This window comes from Diabrotica undecimpunctata, chromosome 4 (assembly GCF_040954645.1).
Source record: "Diabrotica undecimpunctata isolate CICGRU chromosome 4, icDiaUnde3, whole genome shotgun sequence".
Taxonomy (NCBI): domain Eukaryota; kingdom Metazoa; phylum Arthropoda; class Insecta; order Coleoptera; family Chrysomelidae; genus Diabrotica; species Diabrotica undecimpunctata.
Genome location: NC_092806.1, coordinates 136,620,640 through 136,639,520, shown reverse-complemented (window position 1 = coordinate 136,639,520; position 18,881 = coordinate 136,620,640). Strand labels below are relative to the sequence as shown.

The window sequence follows — 18,881 nt, the reverse complement described above, 5'->3', positions numbered from 1 at the left end:
CAGGCGATGTTGATGAATTCCCAAATTGCGCATATTCGTGCAGTATATTACTCAAGTTTAGAACATGACCAAATAGTCATAAACTATGTAGAAGTACTCCTTCTTTGGTAACTTATTCTCAAATGTCATCAGGATAATTTACCAATTTACTTATTATACAACAATATATCCATAACAAATCTTTTAATTTCAAAAAATCCCCAAAACTATTCTGCTATGAATTCTATATTAATATACATAAAATATACAAACTTACATTAATTTCTGAAGAAGGGTCACTACCAGGTGTCACTTCGGGTGCAGTTGAGGGACCGCTAGCGCCAGTATCGAGAGATATTGACCGGCCATCTCTTAATGGTAGTGTTAACTGTTCGTAAATGCTGACTGATAAATCCGATCGATTTTTAGACGATTCTTGTTTGTTACTGACATCTTTTTCATTTCCTAAAATGTTAAAAATTAATAAAAAATACAGCAACACAGCAAATTTACACACTCTACGAGGCTTGTTCAATTTAAACCCACCTTTGGCTAAGAAAAAAATTATTGGCAAATATATCTACAAATAATTACCACTACAATTAAGACATATATCCCATTGTTTCACCATCCGATGGCATATTGTACCTATTGCTCTGACTGAAGACTTTAACGTCTTTTCAGTGGCCCGAAGATGTGAAAATCGCAAGGCGTTAAATCGGGACTATATGGTGGATGCTAATATCCTCCATTTCTTTCGTTGTAGAGTTTCTTTCACTACTTTGGTAACATTAGACCGAGCATTGTCGTGCAGAAGAATAACACCACGTGACAGTTTCCGTGGACGTTTTCGTCTTATTGCTTGATGGAGCTTAACCAAAGTTTGCTCAATTAACTTACTGACTGAAAGACCTCTTAAATTGTTTAGTTTCTGTGTCATATACTAATTCACATCCTTTATAATATTCGTTTGATGTCATCAAGTCAATGTTTCTGTCACTGTCTCACTTCCATAACTAATATTCTCCAGTCTCCTTATTGGTTTTGATTGCTTTTGAGCGGTAATTTCTTCGGAAATGCAAAAAAAAAATTAAAAACGTCGAATTATCCTGCATCACAACAATATAAGCTCCCATACAGCACAGTCCGATTTTTCGTACAGTCCTAATGATTTTCTCATGTTCCCAAAAGGAGTGGTCAACTATTTTCAACACCAGACTAAGCCCTTGGTTTTTTTTTTTTTAAATAAACTTTATAGTATAAAACATATTTAAAAGTCAACAAAATGGAGAACTTTTTTGAATTTTTAGACCCTTTTTTGCATTTTTAATTGTTTATAACTTTTATAAATAACAACGAAATTTTGGTTGTAGTATCGACCATAAAGAGATATCTAAATAGTAAAATGCCGTTTAGTTTATCTTGATATGTGCAGTAGTTTCGAAATACGAGTGACACATAGTTGAAAAAACGTGGTTTCGAGAAAAGCCCACTAAAATAAACAGCTGCCGTCACCCGGTCCGCTTGAGTGGCCGAATTAACCGATTGGTCCTCTCCACTCGCCCCTCATCATTACCTACTTCAAGATCGCGTGGGCCTTTGGGACTAATTCTGTACTATTTCTAAGAGTATTTTCTAACAATTTTTGAAAAAAAAGTTTCGATTTTGTGAAAATTGTTTGGAAGAACGTGGCCTTAAAAAGGAAATTTTGCTTATATGTAGAATCTTCTGATTGAGTTGCACGTAAAAGAATATATGTATAATGTAATGATGAATATTTTGAAGTACATTTGTTAATTCTAAATATTTCTGTTTTCTTTTACCCAGAAATTAAGCAACCACCCTCGTACTAGGGCTTCATCAAAAAATCAAAATACCGTGCATAATAACGAGAAAAAAGTCATAAATATCTAAAAGAATTTAATTTTAATACGTCTAAAAATGCACCATGATCTTTCTGATCACACAAAAAAAATTAGACAAATTTACATTTCATTACATAGTTTTGGCGATTGACGAGTCTGTAACAGGTGTTTACCAATTTCTCCTTTATTTTTAAACAACAAAAAATACCAAAACATATTGCTTTTTAGTTAGAAGCTTTATTTTTAGCTCGCTTTATCGCTTTTAGTAAATATTTCGGGTCGAAAACATAAAATATACAATTTGATTTATTGATCACATCAACATATGAAAAGTTATGTCACCTTCATGGCACCATTATTTAGATCACTGATACAGTGCGTTAATCATAGGATCGTCGCATTGTATCAACTGTTTCTGAGTTACAGAAGTTCAAAGTGACGGTTTTTAGTTAATTTGAATACATATTTGTATAATATATAGGGTGTTAGTAAACTGCAACAAACTTCAGGAAGTGATTCTGCATAAAAAAATAATAACAGTTGAAATATAAACGTATGTCCGCCAATACTTCGTTCTTCGAGATACGGGGTGTTGAAATTTTTCTTACAGAGGATTTATTTATTGCTCTGCTACCGGTTGAGATACGCAAATGAAATTTGGTGAGTTTAAAGAACTAGTTATTGCGCATTTTTTTCTATACATTTAGAATTTTATATTTATCATGGACGCGCATACGCGTAATGGTCTAAACTTTTGAGTTCGTCGTTTAATTTGTGACAAAAATCTTTTTTTTTTGATATAATTCGCCGCTTTTATGCAAAAAAAAATTAACACGTTCTTTTAATTTTTTTAACATTGAGAAATGTTATTCCGATATTATATTCGAGTTATTGCGGAATAATATTAGTAAAGTGGATGGATAATAACATACTGACAGTAGCATCTACATGTCATGGCGTCAATCCAGTCACTCAAGTCAAACGCTATTCTTGAACCGAAAAAAAAAAAATTATTCAAGTACCACAACAATCTCATTTCTGAATATAATCGGTTTATGGGAGGCACTGACTTCATGGACCGGCAGACATCCAGATATAGGATTTCAATTCGCAGAAAAAAGTAGTGGTGGTAAATTATTACTTGGCTACTAGATGTTGCTGTAGTCAATGCTTGGTGTATATACAAGTGTAAACATCAAACACAGCTTAGCCAACTAGAATTCAGACGAGAGATTGCTTAAGCATATCTGATCAAATATGGCATGGCTTCAAAAGGTGCTAAATCAAGTTTATCTTTCAATAGGGTTTCAAATAACTGAAAATATGACAGAATACACCATTTTTTGACAAAAATATTTCCAATAATAAGAGGCGTCGATGTGCCGGAGAAGGTTTTAGTTCAAGTATTCGCACTATGTGTGTCAAATGTGATGTAGGATTATGTTCAGAGTGTAACATAATGTTTTACAGCCCACAGTTATAATTTCCTTGTCCAATAATTTTTTGTATACCACAGCCGGCTATGGTTTAAAAAACGTAAAGGCATTTCTTGAAAAAAGTAGATATATTTTGAGAAAAATACTTGCAGCAATATGTTTAATAAAATTTTTTGACCAATATCTCTAATGTTTCATTTACTTTTTTTTGCAAAAAATGTTCCGCCGTTGAAGGGTTAATGTTGTATTAGATAGTTCTTGAGAATATATTAACGGAATGAAAAATAAGCGTTTATAAATATGTTTAATGGCGGCGGTGTCTCATATGAAAAATAAAGGAGAAATATTTTTTGCCACAAATTGAACTAATAATTCAAAAATGATTTTTAATTTGAACTATCTCAGTGACGTACCATTTTTTCTTTAAATAAATTGAGACCATTACCGGTATGGACGCCAATGATGAATATAAAATTTTTAACTGTATGCCAAAAAACGACAAATTTCTCTCAGCCAGTTTAAGAGCAATAAAAAATCGTCAGTTTGTAAGATAAATTTCAACAAACAGTATCTCGTAAAACGCTGCATTTGCGGAAATATGTTTTTATAGCAAACTGCCATTATTTTTTGATACAGAATCACTCCTTGGAGTTTGTTGCGCTAATTTACTAACACCCTGTATATTATACAAATATGTATTATTCAAATGGTCTAATCACCGACACCTCTGTAACTCGGAAACAATTGATTTATTGGTCTTAAGGCAATGAGAACTTTTGATCAGCATGAACACCTACCAATACCTCTCTGTTAAACCACTTTTACATAAAAAAGGCATTATGCGCATGTGCTTTACTATAATCCAGATGGCTGTACGAAAACTTTCGGCCGTTTGTACTTTTCCTTGTGGCATGATCATGTTTGAGACGATGTGGTCAGCGTATCTGTAGCTGATTTGCCTCTGACTCTTTTACTTTCCACGCCATCCTGGATTATGAACTTCCCAAGACCATTTCTTCTTAAAAAGTGTCCAAAATAGGCTATTTATTATTTACTGTTATATATGTCCTTAACCTTTTCTTGATATTCAGTTGTTCTAGTATTGACACATTTATTCTGCGGGATTAGTTGTTTATTTGAGTTAGTTGGTTTTGGTTGTTTTGGCCTCTATTGCCATGATCCTTATCTTATCTGTTTATTTTGAGATGCGTTTCCATCATTCCATTGCTGAGTTAGTGAGCTTGTTTGTGTCATCTGTATATCTTATGGTGACACCGCCATACCATCCATAAGTGGGTTTCCACTTAATCAATTCCATATTATTGTTAAATAGGATTGGACTGAATAAGCAGCCTTGCCTTACCCCCTGAGTGACCCAAAAGCTTTCAGTTAATTCTCCATTTACTTTAACTAGCGATGTAATGGTTCGTAAATAGGTAAGAGTTTTTAAAAATAGCTGCGCCAATGCCGAGAATGAGGAACGAAATATAATACCTTCACACCTGACGGAGAACATCGGCGAAAGAATGAAATAGAACAGACGCTATACGAATATATCGTTACGCATTGTGTTTTCTTAACTCTAAAAAAGTGTGCTCCATAACATCCTTAATAAGACATAAAGCAATGCTAATGGTTAGGTACCGAAACTGTTGACTGATATGCGGAAAAACAAACATTTAGCCAGTGTGTCCTGGTTTTCTTGAGCTACCTTCGAATATGTGGTGAACCCTCTTGCTAACTTTTAAGCGAAACTGTCATATGAGTGACATACATTCCTTCGAAATTAAAGCAGCACGACTGCGGTTTCCTTGTGGCATTTTTCTTTGAGGTGATACAATAAATTATGCAACCATTTATGGGACCAATTGTTTCTCCAAGACAATATTAATTCATACAAGACTAGTCAAACACCAAGATCCCATCAAATTATTGGTCGGGAATATTCCTTGATTCCTCATCGAAAAGTATCGATTTAGTATCTAATGGCTAACACCAATCTGAATTTGAAGAAACTTCTAAACTCTAGAATTAGCAGTAGACCTTTATAAAAAAGAGATTGGAAAGCTTTTTGCAAGATTCGATGAAAACATTAATGTTCGTGGTAATTATGCAAAATAGTTTTTTTGTGTGTTTGCTTTAAAACGAAACTTAATGTAAAAACATGTCTCGTAGAAATTACTTAATAACTAACAAACAATCAAGCTTACCTGAAGGCACTGGATTCTGTTGTGGTAAATTTTCTCCCTTCATACTGTCGACGAGGACGGTGACCTCCGTGGTGGACAGCAGTCCCGTACCTATGCAAAGTACTTTTATAGCATTTAAATATCGTTCAATTTGGGCACTGCTCGGATTGGTTTCGCTACATGCGGTGCTGAGAGCACTAAGCAAATACTTTAATAGTATACGACATGCGGCGTTTACAGTTTCTAGTTGACTCGCAAGTACTAAAACAAAAACGTTTATAAAATGAGATAAATGGTATTAAGATATACCTCAATAGTACATTCGATAAAGTTTAAATAAAATATAAACTAGTAAAGCAAGTAGTACTAAATCGGAAATACAAAATTTGTCATATAGAATATGTGGTATTTTTTTAAGAATGTTTTCCGCCACTGTGAGTCTAACGATGGCCACGAAGTTAGATTAACTCCTATCAACTAAAGCTCACTTCATCTATTTGGATATCAAGAAATTTTGTAAATAATAAGAAGCATGAAATTCAAAAGGAATAATGAAGGACCACAAAGTCTATTTCTCGCTGACATATTCCGCTCCAAAACTATTGATGCACGCGGGACGTTCCAGTACCGCATTTTGTCCCGCGGGACAAGACGGGACAAAGATTTTTCTGCGGGACGGGACACGAGACAGGACTTTCCACATGTCCCGCAAAAACTGCACTTTTATTATTATCGGAATGATTTGGTAATTAAAGTTATAAAAGTATCTGCATAAAGTAAAAATATTTATAGAAATTAAAAGGTTTTCTATTTTAATAATTCGTATTGATGAAACATCATTAATACATTTAGTGTAACAGAAATTTTAAAATGTTTTCGACAATTCTTTTTAATTTATTGCGATGCACGCCTGGTATGCAAAAAATTGTTTTGGTTTGGGTACTTCTAATAAACCGTCACCCGCCATTACGCGACACCACCAGATGATGATCCTTTGATTTTAACCGTGAACTTTGGTTAACTGCTAACCAAAAGTAATAATTAATGAAAAAATATTAAATTCGAAGGTGGAGCATCTTTTACCTCCCTCTCCTGGTTTAAATTTTCAGAAATATACGACATAGTCCAGTCGTCAGAGAGTTGACCCCTAAAAATCGTACAAACAAGCTGAATTTTGCAGAAAATATTAATTTTAGGACTCTAAAAAAATGCAAAAAAGTTTACAACTTTTACCACCGGGGTTCCCCTTAAAAGCCCCCTCGCAGATGGGGCAAAAACGCAAAAAAATCAATTTGCCAAGAAACTGTACAACGTAGAAAAAAATGTTTCAAATAAAAAATGTAGCTGAGATCATTTTAAACAAAAATGGTTATAAGCATTTTTTGTGTAGAATAAACCACTCTCTTAGAAATAACGCTTTAAGCGACCGTCGATTTTGCATGTCAGTTACGCGCGCGAAATCAATGTTCAATAAAATTTGTATCAGCTCGATGGTAAAAATTCGATATCTTTTGACCCAAATGTCCTCTCAACAAAAATCAAGATGCGTTTTAAAGGCTAAGAGTGCAGCTTTTGTATGCAGTTTTTTTTATTTTGCCGAGAATAAACTCAGTTTTTATAATGGTGTTAAATAAATTATTGGGCGCGATTTTTGCCATTTTTTACGAATCTCGTGAGATCAATAAAATTGATCAGTTTCATTGACCAGTTGTAATAAAATTTCCATTTTTAGAGATCAATCTTTAAAACCTATTACATGAAATTTCAATTTTTGAAATGTTAACATTGATTTCGCGCGCGTAACCGGTATGCAAAATCGACGGTCGCTTCAAGCGTTGTTTCTGAGAGAACGGTTCATTTTACACAAAAAATGTTTATAAACATTTTTATTTAAAATTATCTCAGCTACATTTTTTATTTAAACATTTTTTCTACAGTGTACTTGGTAAGTCTACTTGGTAAATCGATTTTTTTGCGTTTTTACCACCCTGCGAGGGGGGTTTGGGGGGAAGACGAGGATAAAAGTGGTAAACTTTTTTGCTTCTTTTTTTGGGTCTCAAAATTAATATGCTTTGCAAAATTCAGCTCGTTCGTATGATTTTTAGAGGTTCAGTGGCATTTTCGTCTCTGACGACTGGAGTAACAATAAAACATTTAAAGCTTCTAATTGAATTGTTGCGTGAACGATCCTATATGGTCTAGTATCTGAAACAATTTAAACAGGAGAAACTCAAAACAAATAGAAACTTTTACATAATGCATTGTACAAAAAAGCTGCCACTTAGTAAAATAAAGTAATTAATAAATTGGCCTAATAATATAATTTTGATGTTTAATTGTTAAGAGAATAATTTGTAAAAGCAAAATATGCTCAGAAAAAAATATATATATTAAATTTGTCTTTATACCATTATTATAAACAATACAGGGTGAGTCATAACTATTGGGACATAGACTAAGGACAGGTTATTTGGACCAAAATATGGCTATTGGGCCAAATATGCCATAATAAAATGTTGCTGAGAAAAAAGATACAGGGTGTTAAAGTTAATTTTTGTTTTTCGTTTTTTGCTAATAGTTTCCCTGTATATTTATAAATTGCTATCAAAATTGGCACAGAGGCATAATCTTAGACAAGAAATAGTATTTTATTTACAATTCCACTATCAAATACCAAACTAATAAACAAAGTTGCAACTAACGTAAGGTTTCCGTTTTGACGATAAATCAAAACTAAATACTTTTTAACGAACTCACAAAAACTCAAACTAAATGTTCTACATGGTCTCCTCCGATTTCTATGACTTTTCCAATTCTTTTTATAAAGGATTTTCGGACGTTAAAAAAATATTATTCTGTCCCCTTATAAGATTAGCTGCATTTTGAATGTATCTCCAAAGTTCGTCTCGTGTATTGAATTCATTGGCATAAACTAAGGAGTTTACATGTCCCCAAAAATAAAAATCTAGCGGGATACTCAGGACTTCTTGGTGGCCATTGAAAATCACTGCCTCTGCCAATCCATCGTTGAGGAAATACGTCATTAAGATAATTTCTAACAGCTAATGAAAAATGAGGTGGCGCTCCATCCTGCTCCAAACCACATTTTTCTTTTTACATCCAGTGACAGATCATCTAAAATATCACTAAGAGTATTTTCCAAAAAGAATAAATAAGAATCTCCATTTAAACTGGGAGGAAGAACATAAGGCCCTAGTAGTTGGTCGCCTATAATGCCACACCAAATATTCAATTTAAACTCATGCTGAAAATGTCTAGCTTTAATAGCATGCGGGTTTTCTTCTTCCCAATAATGACTATTTCGCCAATTAAAAACCCCTCGTCTGGTAAAAGTTGCTTCGTCGATGAACATAATATTCTTAATAAAGTGTCTGTCATTGCGATGTTTATTCAGAATACGTTGGAAAAACTGTAACCGTCGTGGAAGATCTGTTGGAAGTAAATTTTGAACAGGAGTGAAGTGATAAGGATGGAGGTTCTCTTTTTTTTAGAATTCTAACAATAGACGACTGACTTACTCCAGTTGCTGCTGATAGATGTCGTGAACTTATTTCAGGATTTTCATCTACTCGAACCAAAAGTTCATCTTCTTGATTAGGTGTGATTTGTTTCGGTCGACCACCCCGATTTTTAGTGTGAAATGACCCAGTTTCACCTAAACTACGATATAATCTTGCAAAAGTTTTGTGATTTGGTTGCCTTCTGTTTGCGTATAACATTCCATACCTTCTGGCTGCCGAGCGACCGCAAGAATTTTCTTGTGCGTTATACGCAAATCATATCTCGCATTTCTTCATTGGTAAAATGATTGTGACGAGGCATTTTTAATCAAAAAAAGTAATGATTACTTTTAAAAAATGCAACATTACACTACACTGTCACATCAAAAATAATTTAATCTGAACAAATGTTATTTACCAACAACAATTATCTGACAGTCAAAAGCATACTTTTCATAAATGAAATAATATTTGAAATCCTTGTTTAAGACTCTAGAAAACGGTTGAAATTATCATGTTTAAACAAGAGTACCAATTTTACGTAAAAATGATGTTTACGTCATATTTTCTAATAAAAATTACTAAAAAGTTTCATCAGAAAAAGTTTAGAGTCAATTTGATCATTAGGAATGATCCACGTGGCGCCCTCTATGACAAAACGTAAAATTGTAAATAAAATACTATTTCTTGTCTAAGATTATGCCTCTGTGCCCATTTTGATAGCAATTTATAAATATACAGGGAAACTATTAGCAAAAAACGAAAAACAAAAATTAACTTTAACACCCTGTATCTTTTTTCTCAGCAAGATTTTATTAAGGCATATTTGGCCCAATAGCCATATTTTGGTCCAAATAACCTGTCCTTAGTGTATGTTCCAATAATTATGACTCACCCTGTATATTTACTGATTTAGAAAATATAATTTAAGTTAGCTTTGCAGGACAGTGACGTCCTTCGAAAAAAAATTGCAAGTTTTCGAAAGAAAACTAATGGGATCTAGATGTAATAAGCGTATTAGATGGTAACATTTAGGGCAGAAGACCAAAAGCAAACAACTTTGCTAAACGTCAGGAAAGGAGGCAAATGCTCAATTTGAATTGAAGCGGCTATTGGAAATAGATGATTATTTAATAGAGTTCGAAATCTTAATAGTTTTCAAATACTCACAGCACATCACTAAAAGATGTTATGTTAATACACTACATTCTATAGATTATATCTTATATTAGATCGTTATTATGTTTTTTATCAAGAATTCTGTTATTTTACTTTTAGGATGATAATTAAAGAGTGGATTCCTACGAAAACTATAAATATCCTTTTTTTTTTGTATAGCAATTCAAATATATTTAAATCAAACTTGAATCAACTCTACAAATAGAACATATTTTAATAACTATAAGCAGTTCACGCATTCTAAACAAAAATAACAGTTTACAATTTATTTATTAACAACAATTTCGAAATTTGTAAACAAAAATTTTAGCTATCTTTTATCTGTTCATCTTTTATCTTCGACAGATTGTAGAGGACAAAGCCCTCAGTATCAAACAACGCGCTATTATTAGCAATAAGGTCGTTGGATTTATTTTGGATTGCAGAATGTGGCCAATGTCATGATTTTAATTCACCGATACTTGTTACAACTCCGCAACGTGCAAAAACATTAAAGGTTAATATGCGTGAGCTATTAAACATACAGGATTATACACAGATCCAATGATGTCGAATTATTATTTCATCTCATATATTTATAACACCTCTAACCACTGCACGCAGTGCAGTGGTTAGAGGAAAGTGATGATGATTACCTTTCTGAAAGAGATAGTTTATCGGATGATTCAGAATTAGATGATAATTTAGAAGTAGCGGAATATGAGCCTGAAATTCTGCAGGTAATTTTTATTTTTGTTTTATGTACGATATTTCTATCTTGAGTTTATTATATTTTAGGCATCTGAGAGCGACAGTAATAATTCTGATAAACCAGTTTTGGGGGCAGTAGATTCCACATTTATTTTCAAGAATGGTACAGTTTGGAAAAATCGTCCTTTACGACAAACTAGATGTCGCACAAAAAACTTGCTCGAAAAACCAGGGCTTACAGAAAAATCTAAAAATGTCGCTAAAATTAGTGATTGCTGCAAATTATTTGTAGATGAGAAAATTGTAGAGATCATCGTCAAATGTACAAACCAGAAAGCGGAGAAATACTTTCAGGATTGGAATGGGAAAAATCCTAATAAAACAAGAACCTGGTTGCCCACTGATTCAGTGAAAATTTATGCGGTCTTGGGACTCTTGATTACGGCGGGTGCGCTAAAAGCCAATAGGGAACCAGTGCACTTTTTGTGGTGTCGAAACCCTTTGTACAGTCGATCTATTTTTCCGGCTGCCATGTCACGCGACCGATTTCTAGATTTAATTTCACTTATGCGATTCGATGATTTGAACACTAGAGAAGAACGTAGAAGTTCTGACAAACTAGCAGCTTTTATGGAAGTGTTTACAAAGTTTGTAGAACACTGTAAAGAAAGTTTTAAGTGCCACTCTCATCTAACTGTTGATGAACAACTTGTAAGTTTTAGAGGTAAGTGTCCATTTAGAGTCTACATTAAATCAAAATCAGCCAAGTATGGCATCAAAATATGGGCTCTAGTTGATGCAACAATCACCTATGCTGCTAACCTTCAGATTTATACTGGAAAAGATGGTAACAAACCAGAAAAAGATCAGGGCAAAAGAGTAGTACTTGATTTGGTCTCATTTCTAAAAACTGGTTATGGCATCACTACTGTTAATTTCTTTACCAGTGTTCCCTTGGCAAAACAACTCCTAGATCGACAAATAACATTATGTGGAACACTTCGAAAAAACAAGCAGGATATCCCTCCAGCCCTACTACCCAATATTTCTAGACAAGAAAAGTCCTCAGTTTTTGCCTTCACTGAGGAAATAACACTGGCGTTTTACGTTCCTAAAAAGAATAAAGCAGTAATTTTATTGAGTACAGAACATAACGACGATAAAATTAGCGGAGAAGAGACGGACTATAAGCCAGACATAATCTTGCATTACAATTCTACAAAAGGTGCCGTAGATACTATGGATAAGATGGTAAATGAATATTCTTGTAAAAGAGCCTCTAAGAGATGGCCATTTGTTTTGTTTCAAAATCTTCTAGACATTGCAGGTCTGAATGCATACGTACTGTGGACGACAAAGAATTCCATTCGTGCGTATGAAGCTTCCCACAGACGCAGAGAATTTTTACTAAACCTGGGTCAAGAACTTATAAAGCCCCATGTCGATAGGCGACTACAAAGTCCACAAAAATTCCATAAGCGAATTATAAACGCGATGTACGATTCTCCCACCGCCACCAAGGGAGAATCGCGAAAACGACGCCACCATCTTGAAATCCTCAGGGCGATGTTTACTTTGTCCACGCAAGAAGGACCACAAAAGCAGAAAAACGTGCAATTCTTGTAAATTCTTTGTTTGTGCTGAACATCAAACAACCACAACAATTCAAACAATAATATGTACAAAATGTAAAGCTAATCAAAAAAACGATAATTAATTTTTTCAAGACACCATATATTTTTTTATTGTTACTTATATTCAATAAAAAATACTTGCATTTGTTTTAATTATGTTTTAACTAAAATTATTGCATTATGTTAATATTTAATCTATAAAAATGCATGGGATACATAATGTACCCCCTCCGTCAACTACAAAACAACTTGACCCTTCGGTAGCGAAAGGTTAAGAAATTTTATATGTCAAACTCCTATTAATCCTACATTGTTCAATTTTCTGGTTTTACTCTGTATAATAAACATGCTTTTAAGTTTTTGTCTTGAATGTTTTCAATATTTTCAGTTTCAATTATTTTCAATTTCCGTTCTACTGTATATACAAAATTAAGCAAAGAACTAAGTAAATAATGCAACAAATCATTATTTTTTGCAAGGCAAAAATTAAGAGATTGTGATAAAGAATCAGTGAGTTAATTGGTACTATAGCATCACTTACTTAAGATCACAACACGAAGAGAGAAAAAGTTCATATACAATATAATACACAAGATAATTAGGCATACAAAATTATAATATTGCACAACTTGTGTAACTTAATTAAGCTATCAGAATTCATTTTTATCAATAATTTTATAACATTTGTTTGCAATTCCTAAACAAATGATTGCAGCAATAGAAAATATATAAAAAACACCATACTTTTTATTCAAATAATACTCACATAAAATAAAGATAAAGATAAAGAAATAAAAAAACAAAATATTGGAAATTTCTCAAGAAAGGATACAAGAAATTGTACAAGAAAATGTGTAGACTCATACGGCCACAACAAGTTGGCTACTGACCACCCTGTTGAGACGAATAGTTAGATTTTAAGTAGATATTTTCACACAAATATATTGGAAATTATTATAGGAACATAATGTGCATGATTGACTGATGGTACATTATGAAATGAGAGGTCGAAATGCCAATATAATGCACGTAAAACTTTTCAACGCAGCTAACCTGCTAACTCCATTATTTACCTGAAATGACATTTGAGCGGATTCTGCATTTATATACCTTCATACACTATCCCACAAACCCACTGACTCCAATGTAGTTAAGAAATAATAAAATTTTAAGTGCACATTATCCTGCTTTCTCCATAGCGATATTTTTTATACGGCAAAACTGCTATCTCCAGTATAACTAAGGCTGGAAACAAGTGAGCATGTGCTTGTGAGTTGCAAATCCTAGTTTTTCAGAGAACTATTAAAGAAAATTAATGTTTTTCGTATTTTTGACAAAGAGGTAAGTGTATTTCATTGTTTCATGTTCCAGAAAAGGCAAAAAAAATGTAAAAAGAGGTTTTAGTTCAATAAAAAGACTTGGTATGCTGAAAAAAATAAGTCGTGGGGAAGGATATTTTAAAAGACAAAAGATAAACGGAAAGTGGAACTATGATATGGAGAAAAGACCCCGAGAATTAAAAGAAAGATGTTCTTGCAAGACCAAAGAAAATTGATTACTTATATATAAGGTTCTTGAACTCCTAAGTGGAGCATAGAGCTTCAGTGAAAACGCGCCATCGGGTTCTATTTTGCGCTAAGGCCTTCACCTCATTCCAAGACTTTCCTTGGCCTCTTATCTCGTCCATGATGGATCTTCTCCAAGTTTGTACTGGGCGACCTCTTTTTCTTTTCCCTTGGGGATTCCACTCTAGGGCAGTCTTTGCGATACTGCAACTATTTTTTCGGAGTGTGTGACCGATCCAACCCCACTTTCTGGACTTAATTTCATTTTGTACCCTCTTTTGTTCGGTCAGGTGTAGCAGATCGTCGTTTCTGATGGTGTTAGGCCAGAATATACGAACAATTCTTCGTAGACATTTGTTAACAAAGACCTGCAGTTTGTCTGTGAGGGTGTTTGTCACTTTCCAGGTTTCACATCCGTAGAGTAGAACAGACATGACATTTGATCGGAATATTCGGATCTTTGTCCTTGTAGTATACTCGCCAGATCTCCAAACAGGGTTGAGCGTGCTGAAAGCTTGTTGAGCTTTTCGTATCCTCATACGAATATCGTCTTCTGTACCTCCGTTTTCTGTTTGAAATTGATTGTTGTTGTTTGTTTGGGTTTATATGACTGCGGACACTAAATCCATTCGCCAATCTTACAATTTTTACTCATTTTTCATTAGTCATTGTTTCTTATACAATCTTATCCTAAATCTATTACTAAGTAGTATTGATCTCTAATACATAGTCGTTTTTTTTTGGTAATTTGTTTCTAGCTTTTTTTTTCTATCAGGTGCTTTTTAGTTATTTATATATAAAATAGGTGATGAGGTCCTCAGAGTTCCACAGCAAACTTGAAATTGATTACTTAAGTGTAATAAAATTTCTGAGAAACGTAATATTTAAGTACTTCTGGAATTTAATCTGTGGAGAAGAAAAGGTAATATTTGTAGATAATACTGTAAAATCGACTTCTATAAATAGATAGAAAGTATACCGCAAAATGTATTTAAATACGACTGGTATTGACAGATGGACACTTTTAAATTGGAAAAATAACTTTTCATTACCATTCGAATCCAGAGATTCCACACATATGCCAAAACCTAACGTCTATAGGCAAAACAAACGCCCTAAAAATCCGTTTGAAATGGAAAATACGGCATTGGATGATTTTTTTAAACTACCGTGTATGGAGTCACATTATTGTAGAGCTTCTACGAGTAAAAGGTATCTTTTACCAGAGTAGTCTTCAAAACAAAATCTATATAAATTTTACGATTGGTATCATTCAAAGAATGTAGCTTCATTGTTCAAGTTCACGTTCAATAACGTGTTTAATACACAAAATCTAGCCCTTTTCCGGCCTAAAAAGATGAATGTGGGCTATGTGTTTACAAGAATAACCATGTTTCTGAAGCTGAATAAAACTTGCATATTATTAAGAGAAATTAAGCAAAGATTGAAAATAAAATGATTCCAATAATAAACCTCATCTATATGCCAATTGGTTAAAAGTATTAGACCTAGGAAGAGGAAGGGAGACTCTAAAGTAAGTAATAACGAATGGGAGATTCTACCACAGCATATATAAAAGCCTATGGAGACTTGTTCTTGATCGTGTTCGTGAACTTGATATTCTGCATGTAAACCTTTTAAAAATAAAAAGTATATAGATTCACAAGAGTTAAAATCTACTTTATCAGCAGACCACCATGAATATTATGACAATTTTCCTCATGAGTAACGGTAAATGTAATAATTATACAATTTTTAGTTTAAATTTTGCAGTATTAATTTTGTAAAAGTTTAAGTTACTGATTTTTTTATCAAAACTAATTTAGTCGCAAAAAATCTAGCGTAAATACATAAATGGAAATAAAACCCTTTCTTATTTTTTTATTTATAAATAAAACTGCCAACTCCAGATAGAGTTCAACATATATTCTCGAAAATCTGTTAACTCCATTTTTCAGTTCCGTAAACTAAATGTACGAACATTTTTTAAAGAAAGATAATCAAATAACTCCTATACTATAATAGTTAATAAATAATTGTGACAAAAAATGTCTTCAACATTAGTTTTGGATAAACTTACAAGTTTTTTTGTCTCCTGAATACTTTTCTATTCTGGAGTTGTCAGGTTAACACTCTTAATCAACGATATACGAGGTTTGTCTTTTTAGTTTTGCATTTGGCCGCTTAGAGGGCGCCACCAATAAAACCTTCCGACACAAATGTAACCTCAATCTTTTGTTGACATAAATCGAGAGTTTCATTGCGATACAACAAGTCGTGTAGATACAGTGAATTTTTGAAATTAGCAAGTCGATCAAAAAGTGGATCTTAGCCGAGAACATTTTCGACAAAAAAATTTTTACAATTTTGATTTCACGATGAGGAAAAACCAACAAAAATGATCCATTCTCGAAGTGTGTCAAAGAACGGTTACTACTAATTGGTATATAACCGTTTATTTACCAGAAGTTATCGCGAAACTCCTACAAAGCAACACACAACGGCGAATCCTCCTACATCAGGACAATGTAAGTGCTCACACTGTCCACAAGACAATAAAGTTGTTGGAGCTTCGAAACATTGAATTGTTAAACCATCCATCGTATAGCCCAGACCCAAGTCCCAATGACTTCTTCACTTTCCCAAAGATCAAGAATTCAATGCGTGATCAGCGATTCCAGTCGCCAGAAGAAGCCATCGATGCCTTTAAAACAGCAGGTGTCAACTGAAGACTGGAATAACTGTTTTACCAATTGGTTTGAACGTATGCAAAAGTGTATCGATCTTAGGGGGACATATTTTAAAAAACAATAAAGTACTTACATGCAAAATTAAAAATACAACCTTGGTACTCGTATTTAGAAATAATATTTGAAGTTTATAAAGAACAAACATCACAACATAAATCATAGTAAATTAATCTGGTTATAATAAATCTCGTATCTCAGTGATAGGGAATAAAACATACGCCTACACAAAAACCAGGTTTCTGCACATAATGAACACAATCGTAAATACATAGTCCTGCCATAAATATTGACACGAGTGTAAACGCCGTTTGAGTCGTTACGTCTAGTTTGAGCCGTTACGATGAAGTGGACAGACAAAGAGAACCGTATTGCTGTCATAGCTCTTCGTAAATGCGAAATAGAAAGAGCGCGTATTTTTTAATTACTAAAGCCGTTAAATATTACGCTTGTTTTTGTGTATCGTACTTTGAAGTTTTTTTTTTGATACGGGAGGAGTAAGCGACCGTAAAAGATCCAGTCGGTCTCGCGTGGCTCGTACGCCAAAGGTTATTAAGGCAGTTAGGTCAAGAATTAACCGAAATCATGTCCGAAAACAAAAAATCATGTCTCGGGAAATAGATATTGCGCTGAGAACCATGAGTCGCATTATCAAGTCTTGGGACTTGGGGCTTTCTAACGACAAACAGAACCGTTGCATTAAACAAAGTAGGAAAACAAAATCAAGACGCCTCATGTCGTTTTACGGTAAACAGCGTTACAAAGAAATCCTTTTTACAGATGAAAAATTTTAAGCAAAACGATAGAGTTTATGCACGGTAATCCAAGAAAGTCCGCGCACTAGTGCCAAGGATCGAACAAGGTCATTATCCCGTCTCAGTGATAGTTTATTGGAGAGTGTCCTATGACGGCATCACTTCTTTACATTTTTGTGAAAAGGGCGTTAAAATGGCGGCCAGAAATTATCAACGGGACATTCTAACAAATTTAGTGGAGCACCTACACACTATGTTTCAAAAAATAGACCATGGGTATTTCAACAGAACTCCGCACCTGCGCATAAGTCCAAAACTACTCCACAGTGGCTTGAAAATCATGTACCCGAATTTCTTAGTAATGATGATTGGCCGCCAGCCAGCTCAGACCTTAATCCACTCGACTGCAAATTGTGGTCACTTTTAGAGGGTATGGCCTGTACAAAACGACACCATAATGTGGAGACATTGAAGCAGGCGCTTGTAGAAGCTGTGGACAATTTCCCTAAAGATACCATCTGTACAGCGATTGATGAATGGCCTAGACTTCGGTGCTGTATTCAGGCAAATGGTGGCCATTGTTTATAACTTTTTGCAACTTGTACTTCATTATATTAGTAATAAAATATGTAGAAAATTTTCAAATCAAACTAGTTAATTTTTTTTTAAATAAATACCTTGTATCAATATTTATAGCGGAACTAGGTAGTGCCCTTTATCTTTTTCTAGGAAAATGTATGCTCTATACTTTTCTTCCAATTTGGGAAATTTATTCTCCTTTGAGAATTGACCCTGAACAAACTTAGTTTGTAAGTGTCTGCAGAACGTGATTTTAATTGGAAAAGTAAAGTACCTGAGTGCTTGGACATACTGGTATTGAAGGGAATGAAAAAGCGGACCTTCTTTTAGCGGATTCATAGACCCTGAACCTCTCGGTGACATAACAATAAGCAAAGCAAAAAGAGCTATATCGGACTGGTTGGAATGGATAAAGTGTAACCACTGGTACAAACAAGTGAGCCAAAGCTGGGCTGTCAAATTTAACCTAGAGATAAACCACAATAGACCTCTTAAGTTGAGTGGAAGGGTGGTCAAGCATCCAATCATATTAAACCTAAACTAGTACTACCCTAGTGAGAATGCATGTTCACATGTCATACCTATGAGGAAAGAGAGACAAGAGTATCTATGAGTGAATAGTTCTTTTTATCAAAAGTTATTATTCCCTGTCATATGAAAAGTTGTCACACACTTTAGTCACAAAAATTGGGTTCATAATGCCTGTAAGGCTGTACATGAGGTACATTTAAAACAGGACTTT

At 33.8% G+C, this 18,881-nt stretch overlaps 1 protein-coding gene across 1 annotated transcript in view; it reads right to left on the bottom strand.

Moving 5' to 3' along the window:
- Nucleotides 1–18,881, bottom strand: part of poe (E3 ubiquitin-protein ligase-like protein poe) — a 103,524-nt gene that overhangs the window by 80,309 nt on the left and 4,334 nt on the right. The window contains exons 3-4 of the mRNA XM_072530367.1: nucleotides 5,491–5,730; nucleotides 257–444 (exon numbers count right to left, since the gene is read on the bottom strand). Of these exons, the coding sequence (XP_072386468.1) occupies nucleotides 257–444; nucleotides 5,491–5,730 (428 nt within the window). The remainder of the gene's footprint in view (nucleotides 1–256; nucleotides 445–5,490; nucleotides 5,731–18,881) is intronic.